Source organism: Prosopis cineraria, unplaced genomic scaffold (genome assembly GCF_029017545.1).
Source record: "Prosopis cineraria cultivar Desert tree isolate PC_DT_omini unplaced genomic scaffold, ASM2901754v1 PC2, whole genome shotgun sequence".
In the NCBI taxonomy this organism is placed as follows: domain Eukaryota; kingdom Viridiplantae; phylum Streptophyta; class Magnoliopsida; order Fabales; family Fabaceae; genus Prosopis; species Prosopis cineraria.
In genome coordinates, this window is record NW_026555333.1 from 27649573 (window position 1) to 27660004 (window position 10432).

The 10432-nt window shown below is 33.1% G+C and overlaps 1 protein-coding gene across 1 annotated transcript; it reads left to right on the forward strand.

Moving 5' to 3' along the window:
• Nucleotides 1-3320: 3320 nt before the first annotated feature.
• On the forward strand, nucleotides 3321-8517 carry LOC129303011 (calcium-dependent protein kinase 2-like). The gene is made up of 8 exons (XM_054941993.1): nucleotides 3321-4352; nucleotides 5298-5441; nucleotides 5549-5701; nucleotides 6456-6571; nucleotides 7000-7167; nucleotides 7253-7380; nucleotides 7996-8095; nucleotides 8181-8517. The coding sequence occupies exons 1-8, from the start codon at nucleotides 3644-3646 to the stop codon at nucleotides 8253-8255; spliced, it is 1593 nt and encodes a 530-aa protein (XP_054797968.1). The 5' UTR covers nucleotides 3321-3643; the 3' UTR covers nucleotides 8256-8517.
• Nucleotides 8518-10432: the final 1915 nt, after the last annotated feature.

The window sequence follows — 10432 nt, forward strand, 5'->3', positions numbered from 1 at the left end:
CATATAAATGTTCACCAAACTGCTGATTAAAATTGAGAATGTTGGCTCTAGAATTGACCATCTTGTTGTGTGGGACAAATCTAGATCTGAACTTGCTTTCCACTTCCTCCCATGATGAAACACTACCCTTATCTAAATTGTTGAGCCAATTTTTTGCTTTCCCTTGTAAAGAGTAAGGGAAGAGGTAAAGATGGATAATATCTTGAGGAACCCCATTTTGCTTGAATGAGTCACATATGTTAAAGAAGTTTACCAATTGTCTATTAGGATCCTCATCTTGATTTCTCGCAAATTGCCCATTCATCCCAATCATCTTAAGCATGGTCTACTTAATGTCAAAATTATTCGCTTGGAAGTCAGGCATTTTAATCCCAAACTAGTATCCTCTAGCTTGTCTACCCAAGAAATCAATAACACACAGCTTAACATTCTCATCCTCAGCCATCTCTTTATTTGTAACTTTTTCACTTGTTGGAGGTTGAATTTGAGGTAAAATAGCTTTCGAGATTTCTTTGAGATTCCTTATTCTCACAGATGTCTTTTTTGACTTAGCCTTGCATGGAATACAAAATAGACCTACAAGAACAAAGAAGAAGATCAAAGATCTAATTGAACAAGCAAGGAAAAAATGACAAAATAAATGCTTAAGCTAAAACTACTCAATGTCCTCTATTTCTAATCACCAATTGCTTAGATTTCTCAACAACAGCGCCAAAAAATTGATGCATAGAATTATGTAATGAATTCTACAAGTGTACAAGTTGTAAAAATAATATGTAATAAATCAAGGTCGATCCCACAGAGAATCAAGTTAATTAGTAATTAAGTAATAAATTTTTCATTTTCATTTAAGTCAAGCAAAACAAAATTTGGATTTGATATTGTAAAATAAGAAATTAAAGTTATATGAATGTACTAAAATTAAAATTCTGACAACTACAAATAGTCAAGGCAACCTAGGGTGGCTAATCCTTTTTTCAATTCATAGAGCATGTAATTACCCAAATAAATTTACTTAATATTAATTTGTTAATCTAGAGTGTTAATAGGAATAATTATCTTCCGATTAATTTTACCCCTCTCTTGAATTAATATGCTATTCCTAACACAATTATCCAAGAGGTAAAAATGCATAAATCCACTCTAATGTGATTATATGGGCCCATTAGGTATGTTCCTATCGTATTGGAATTAGAATAAATTCTAATTCTACATTACTCAATCTAGTGGTCAAATTCAGATTTTTCTCTTCCAAGGCAAAACCTAAATTCCAAAATTCACACTCAATGGTGATCAAGCATTAAGTAGACAAATAAGCACAAAATTAAGTAAACAAAACTAATCTTAAGCTCAAATAAATGGTTCAAACATGCTCTAATCTAAGAGTTAGTTTATAGCTACCCTAGATTAAGAGAAATTAGCCACATATGGCTTCCATGACAGCAAAATCAACAATATATATAGCAAAGTAAAGAGAAGAAGGAGAAGAAAAGCTTAATAAAAGTAATCTTGAGTGAAACCCTTAATTTTCCAGTAAACCCAAGCTTTTCCAATCCTTTTTTGGCTCCTTTTGCTCTTTTTAGATGTTTTGTAGCTCTTAGAGGTGAAGAATACACGAAAATGAGGTGCCCAAGTCCTAAAAATTCACTGAGAGTCAAAACTATACGTTTTACTAAAATTGCATTTCACTGCAGCGAAATGCGTTTTCATTGCAACAAACATGACCTGTTCAGATTTTCTTTTTAGATTTAATTCCTTTGACTTGGGTTCTGAAATTTTGTTCTTTATGCTCTTAAATTGGGTCTCCCTACATACATAAAACTCAGAATTAATGCTTAAATTGGTCCATTAACTTCTAACACATTTCCAAGCTCATTTTCACACACATTCATCCACTTAATCATATTCTTACTAAAAAATATAAATAGATAACTTTCAATAATATTAAAAACATCAATAAATTCAATAAAATATTGGAAATCATCATAAATATGACACCAAACAATAAAAAAGGAAAATGACTCGAAAGAGAGAGAAAAAGAACCCTCCTAAGGATAAACAACAAGAGTAAAACACCTAGGACAACCAAACACTTTGTTTTAAGATAAAACAATAATCAACAGCAGAACCAAAAAAGGTAACACAAAAAGTATCCTGATGTTGAACAATCTAAACTGAGCCATGAAGCTTCCAATAAACATGAATAAGAGAGTGAAGCTTCGAAACATGAAGAATATTGGATTCCAAAAGCTTAAAAATGAGAAAACGACGGCTTTTTACATTAAGAAATACGAGACTCATTGGACTGAGGAAGAAACCCATCGAAAAAACAAAAAAGATAATAACCAAGGAAGGGAAAACTAGAAAGAAAACAATAGGAAACACAAACATACAAGGCGAAATTAGTGAAAAACTAGAAGGTGTTCACCAAGGAGCAGAGAAACCGCCAAAGACCTCAGGAGAGATCTCTCTCCTCAAATTTAAGAAGACAAACAAATTTTAACCCTAAACAAAACCTTTTTTACTTTTAATTTACTCTTTTTCTTTGACTTATTTTATCCAATAATAAGGATCAATTCTAAAAATCAGGGTCCTAATTCACTATTCTTTCAATTAAATCAATAAGATGTACTCCTCTATTTCAAATTATAAAATAATTTAAAATAAAATTATGTATGTCAATAAAATTTAATAATAATACTTTATAAACTTACTTTTTTATAAAAATATATAAACTTACAAAAATAACCTTCATTTAAATCTATACACTTAATCATTAATCCTTCCATTTTTGTATATAAAGTTTTTTTTAGAACATTATCTTATCTTTAAATATAAAGGATGTCATTATATTTTTAAATAATTAAATAACTTTACCATTTTTTTAAACAAAATGGATGAGACATTAATTGTATATTGCACCTTCCACAATCATGATATATGATTTCAATTAAATAATAATTTTTTTATATATAATATTCAATTAAAAATATTTTATACATAAAGATAAAGAGAGTAGACTATAATAATTAGTTCAATTCTCTCTTCAATTGAAGGATAATGTTGAAAAAACATCATTTATAAAAAATTATTTTATCAAATTATTTTATATTTTAGTATAACAAAATATTTTTAAAATTATCTTATAATTTTGGATAGATGAAGTATATAATTTGTTTTAGTAAAATTAATCGGACATAGAAATGAATTTTGTTTGTGATATTATCATTGATGATTTTTTTTATTATGTAAATCGTATTCCGTAGAGCATACAGGTTCCGTGCACTTGCAAAGGCAGCTGTCGTATAGAGGGAAGGAAGGTTCTTGCTTGTTGGTCGTGAAAACTTCAACCTCACTTGTTCCATTCAATAGTTGACCATCCCAGCCGATTCCACTGTTCGTCCCTTTCTTTAAGTTCTCTTTCATGCTCTTCCAGATCCCCATAGCTTTTAATGTGCCATTACCTGATACTCATTCAAATCATTCTCATTCTCATTCGGACTCGCTCCCCCATCCTTCTCGGCCACCATCCAGGATCTCAATTCTGGGTTTATAGTCCAAAATTTCTTGATTCTTGTCTTGCCTGAATCAATATCATTCGTGCATCTTAATTCTTAAATTTTGAAATTCTTAAGATAGTATTATGGGTTGTTGTTTGACGAAACGGAGAGATTCAGAGCGTACTTACAATGGTTTCAGATCAGTTGAGCCTACTGGAGTTCACAACCAGAAGATTCATGAGCCTTACCAGTTGCCGGCAAAACCCACCGCGGCAGCAGCAACGGCGGCGGCGCCATGGAAACCTTCGATTCCTTCTCCGAGTCCAAAACCGATTCGTAAGTCAGATACAATTTTGGAAAAGGCCTTTGAGGACGTGAAACAGTACTATACAATTGGGAAAGAACTGGGTCGAGGTCAATTTGGGGTTACCTACCTGTGCACTGAGAATTCAACTGGTCAGCAATATGCTTGCAAGTCGATTTCGAAGAGGAAGCTGACGAGTAAATCAGACAGGGAAGATATAAAGAGGGAGATTCAGATTATGCAGCATTTGAGTGGACAGCCCAACATTGTTGAGTTTAAAGGTGCTTATGAAGATACACATTCAGTTCATGTTGTGATGGAGCTATGTGCTGGTGGTGAGCTCTTTGATCGGATTATTGCAAAGGGTCATTATAGTGAAAGGGCTGCCGCTTCAATCTGCAGACAAATCGTTAATGTTGTTCATATCTGCCATTTCATGGGTGTGATGCACAGGGATCTGAAGCCTGAGAATTTTTTGTTATCCAGCAAGGGTGAAAAAGCATCCCTCAAAGCTACAGATTTTGGCCTCTCCGTTTTCATTGAACAAGGTAAGTTTATCTGTTCCCATCTATTGCTTGAGAGGGAGTTTCAGTTCAACTTCTAAATGGAATTGTCCAGAAGAAAGGGGGAGTAAATTTCAGCATAACCTGATCTTGTTAACAAATGAAAGCTTTACTGACTTCTTTCCAAGGGGGAAAAAGAAAATACAACATAACAAAGCAGCTGTATTGCCAGCACATGTTCTTGCCCGCCCAGTTTTGTATATTTGAGGGCGCAAAAATTAGCATAATTATTTTAGTTTGTTCTTAAGGATCACAATTGGAAAAGACTTCTGCAGATAATTTGTCACCATATTTTTTTTTGGCCCTTCTTTCTCTATTCTTAGGCTAAGTTTACAGCATATGCGTATCACGTATGAACTCTCCTGAACTGTTATAGTTGTTCACTATATGGTTTCTCGTTGAGCTGGCTTTTAGCCGTTGGCCTTGACTCAGTTAGGTTGCTTCGCTAGCACCAAAATATTCAATCTGATCACTCTCCCCTCCCCCACAAAAATTAATAAATAAAAAAATAAATATCAGAATATTTTAAGTGGAGGGTATGTGAAGTTGGTGAAACAAGTAATAGTTACAGGATGCATTATTTTGTTTCACTCGCTAGTAGACATGATAGGAAACCATATGGAGGTTGAAGGTCAAAAAAAAAAAAAAAAAAAATTCAAATGGTTCATCAGATAAATATAGAATTTCTTTTTTGTAGATGGAAGTACTAGTGAGTTGATTTGATCGATCGACAACACTAGATCCTAGTATTTTGACACTGATTACCCTGGTCAAGTTCCCTGCCGTTATTATCAACAAGTTCAGGAGCTTTTTTTTTTTTTTTTTTTTAATTTCTGGCAGTTACTTTACTTAGAGGATTCATGTGACTAAAAGGCAAGATTATCTCGTAATGGAATAGAGACTGAACTTTCTCTATATAATTATTCCCAGGAAAGGTTTATAGGGATATAGTTGGGAGTGCTTACTATGTCGCTCCAGAAGTTCTACGCCGCTCATATGGGAAGGAAATAGATATATGGAGTGCAGGTGTTATGTTGTATATCTTACTTAGTGGTGTACCTCCATTTTGGGCTGGTGAGCTACGACTTCTCTTATCATAATAAGATTTTCGCCTTGGCTACTCTATACTTTTTTTTCTTCACTCTACTACTAACTAATCTTTTATTAAATATGTTCTATAGAAAAAGAAAAGGGTATATTTGATGCCATATTGAAAGGTCACATAGATTTTGAAAGTCAACCATGGCCAAGCATATCGTATAGTGCCAAGGACCTTGTCAGTAAAATGCTTATCCAGGATCCAAAGAAACGCATCACTGCTGCTCAAGTTCTAGGTATGAAACTCCTATTGTTACTCATTTCCTCTCAGATTACTTGAAATTTATTAAACTTGATCCTAAAATTACTTCAGATCTTGACTTCCCTGCTCACAATGCACATGTATGTGTACTTGAATGATAGAGTTCTTTAGATAACTTACTAGGATGCTCAAGTTATTGTAGGCAATGCAAAGGAAAAAAAAAAAAAAACAAAAAGAAACTAGGCTTTATAGTTTATTCTTTCAAGATTGCATAAGCCAGATTCTGTTTCACTTCTATTTAGACTGTTATCAGTAACTTATTTAATAGGAAATTTTGCTTGATCTTTGCTTCACTTACAGAGAAACCTTTGACATGTCACAACAGCTTCAACCTCTCTCAATCTGTTTGAAATGGTTATCAAGAAACCTGTGATCCAAATTGTCTGACTTATTAGGAGCTTGAAGAAAAGTTTATATGAGAAAGTGACAAACATTGCACATGAACTCGCTAGTTGAGAGTTAAACAAGAATTTTAAGGAAGGGCATTTGTACTGATAATAGCGTGGATAGTTTTATGAACCTCATAACAGATAGTTAACCTTCTACTTGGGAAATCTAAGTTCACGAGTATAGTGTTTCTTGCATTCTCCTGCCTTGCAGCATGTCAATTGTTTATTTAGAAAATGTCTTAGTTTTAGAAAAAGGAGTTCTGTTTATTTACCAAACATTAATAAATTATGCCTGCTAATTCTAAACTAACTGAATGACTATATTGTTTGATTGATTAGAACACCCATGGATTAGAGAAGATGGAAATGCTTCTGACAAGCCAATTGATAGTGCAGTCCTCTCCAGGTTGAAGCAATTCAGAGCAATGAATAAACTTAAGAAACTTGCTCTGAAGGTAAGTCAACTTCTGAGTTGCTTAAGCGACTGCTACACTGACTGTCATACATTCTCCTAAATAAAATGTTAGTTATTGATGTCACTGGTTTTGGACCTAGTTTTAAGTAGGAAGGGTTAATTGCGAATTACAACTTGTAAAATAAGTAATAATTGTCTCAGCAAATAAGATGATTCATAAGCTTTTTCCTTTGAGCTTAAGCTTTAAATAGTCGGTTTCTTAACTTGGCATCAAAACTATTACAATCAAGTGGGTAGCTTGATCATTGCTGCTCTCACTTTTTATAATCAAATTAAATTTCAGAATAGGGTGATGTAGGATTATCCATTTTGGCCGTGTCTTAAGCCTTGTTTTTTTTTTTTTTTGGGGGTGATCTTCTAGGTTTTCTGATTCAATCAACTGATTTGTTTTTGAAAATTTTTCTTCAGGTGATTGCTGAAAATCTCTCGAAAGAAGAGATTCAAGGGTTGAAGGCAATGTTTAGAAATATGGACACTGATAACAGCGGTACAATCACCTACGAGGAGCTTAAGGCCGGATTGCAAAAGCTAGGCTCCAAGCTCACAGAGGGCGAAGTGCAGCAGCTTCTGGATGCTGTGAGATATTATTAAAAATCAAATTCCGCACCTCATAATTTCTTTGATGTATTCTGACTCCACAATTCTTTTGCTTCTATATCAGGCCGATGTAGATGGAAATGGCTCTATTGACTACATAGAATTCATCACTGCAACAATGCATAGGCATAAGCTCGAAGCAGATGAGCATCTTTACAAAGCCTTCCAATATTTCGACAAAGATAACAGTGGGTGAGTCTTCCTAGCTAGTATTTCTTACCAACTGTAATACACACAATTGGAACTTATAATAGAGCATCTTGGGTATATTATGTTTAGTATAGGTGCAATTAGAGTTGTTCTGAAAAGAAAAAAAAGTTTCACTACTCATGATTTCTGAATAATGCATCTTGTCATAGCTTACATATATACTTATACAATAACTCGTAGAAATTCACCAAAGGTTTTTTAATTACTGGATCCTACTGCCAAAAACTATAGATTTGGTTACTTTGATGAGTTTTCATTAGCTCCTTGCCCCTGCCATCATATGATAAGTGCAAGTGATGCATATTGTGAAGTAGCTTACCGAGGCACATTGTATGGAAACAATTGTTTCATAAATTGATTACCTAGCCACTTGACATCGATTAACCAAGTTTTGTTGGAGTTTTGGGAGCAATGACAAATCTAGTTTGCTTTTTCTGTTTGTATGCTGTAATTGGGCTTCGGCCTACTTTACGTCTCGCGTGCGCGCACAAGAAGAGCAAATTGATTACCAAGCTACTTGATATGGATTAACGTTTTGTTGGAGTTTTGGGAGCAATGACAAATCTAGTTTGGCTTTTCTATTTGATTTAATTACAGGTTTATTACAAGAGATGAGCTTGAAACGGCCATGAAAGAATATGGAATTGGTGATGATGCCACAATTAAGGAAATTCTATCAGAAGTTGATACAGATAATGTAAGAGTATTTTATATTTTATATTGTCATGCTACAAATATCTACTGAAGTTCCCTGGAAGTAATAAAAGTTTATGGTTTTGCAGGATGGCAGAATCAACTATGAAGAGTTTTGTGCAATGATGAGGAGTGGAACCACCCAACAAGGCAAATTATTCTAAATCACACTTTCACTTTCTGAGTGTCCATCCCATTGTGAAAAAACATATACTTTTTAGGAGGTGGGTGTAGAGCCCTTTTGACTGTAATTTTCATTCTGATACCTTCTATACTTTTTCTTTTTCTTTTTCCCCCTTTCGCCTCCACCATTGTAAAGCCTCGTAGTTGGTTTGGTTTTGATTTACCTCTCTGATTCTCCTATGAAACATTCATTACTTTGTCGTGTTCGAATTCTTTATTTTGATAAAAAAAAATTATGATCAATACCCAAACCTTCCATGAGATTGATCAGGCATATTTGGTGCTTTTAATATTCTCGAAAATTTAAAATATTTAATACGATTAGCTTAGGAATCAGTCATTCAATTGTGAAAAGTATGCGTAGTTATAAATTTTGACTTGGAAATTTTACAATTCAGAATTTTTCCACAAAAATCTAGTCCAACTTTGAAAATTTGCAATTAAATCTATAAAAATCATGTCAAGATGTTGGACTCGTATTTAAAAATAACCAAGAAGCCAATTAACGTACAATTTGAAAGCTTCCCGTCCTAATAACACCTCCCTGGATGCAAGCTTTAGCGTTAATCTAATTTAATCTAAAAGTATAATAGATAAACTAATTGAATCTGAAACTTTCAACCCAAATCCAAATTAAATTCTAAATATCTTCAAATAAGCCCTTGTTGCTATAACTAGGTCTAAGACTTTGGCTAACGACAATTCAAATTAAAAGGCATGAATTTATCAAAAGACTAGATTCATGTCTATTGGGAGAATGTTGTTGGCTTTTTTTTTTTTTTTTGGATATAGTATTGGGACAATCTTCATGCCTAGTCACTCAATCTTATCAAATTGGGCTTCTTTGATTCCAAGCCCATCATCATCTGCGAATTGGGTCTCTAATTATTTGCATTGAATCTAAAACTTGGGGACTGGTAAAAAGAATCTTGAACTTGGGCCTTCTACCTAGTAATGGATCAAAATCATGTTGGGCTTGTCCTGTATGACGTGGCCTTGCGATGACTTGTTGATGCTGAGAAAATTGAGATGCCATGTAGGATGCCAATGAGGTCGCCAAGCAGCAAACTCAATTTACAATTCATGTTCATGAATTCACAGGCTATATTATGACATGTATTTCAGCCTAAATATGTAAAACTAAAACCATGACCCAACTTGTCTCCTGCAAGTGAATATATGTGTTTGGGGTCTTCAATACGTTGGGAAAGGCTCCAAATGTTTAGTAAGATGGCACCCAACAAGAGGATGGATCGAGAGCTTTCAAATTTTTGAAAATATTTTTCTCCAATGAAACAGTAAAATTTAATTGTCAATAAAACAATAAATAAAGAGAGTTTAATCAAATGAAGTTTAGAAAGAAAAGAAAGACACAAAAAATTTATAGAATTTGCCCAACCACCTTGATTTATATTCAATTCTTAAGATCTTATATGAGATTTTTCAATAAAACTCACAAAATTAACTAGGTGCTTACAACTTTAGTACAAAATCAAGACTCATAGTTTTGAACATTCACAAATCCCTTACAAAACCTTTTTAAGATAAATACCCACTTAAAGAAAACCTTTTTTTAAGTTCACTCAATAAAAGATTGAATACAACAATATTTAAAACTTATAAAAAAGTAGATAAAATACAATGAAAGTTTATAAACCAAAATTGAGTGCTTTGTACAAATAATAAATGCAAGAAGGTAGGAATCAGTTGATGCACACTCAATTTGTTACTCACTAATTTAAATGAGGTTCTATGTATAGCCTAAGGAATATATGACCATTAAAGACTTCAAACTAGCCATTTGGAGTTATTGCATTGCATTGCATGTAATGGAGTTAATAATTCAGGCAAGTCAAGCTTATTCGAATTGAGCTTTAAATATCCTATTATATAGAAAAAGCTTATATGGTTAAACCCAGCTCAAACCCCTCAAGCTTTTAATCTAGCCCGAATACCCAAATTATTAAATATTATTTTATTTTTAAATTTTTATCTAATGTTAATTTTTATTTTTTTAAAAAAATTAATTTTTTCAAGTTTTATCTTATTTTTATATTATTTTATTAATAATAATATTTGAGCTAAGCACATTCGGGTTTAGGTTGGCCCTAATTTCTTCAGGTTTTTAAAATTAAGCTCAAAGTAAAAAAAATCTTCT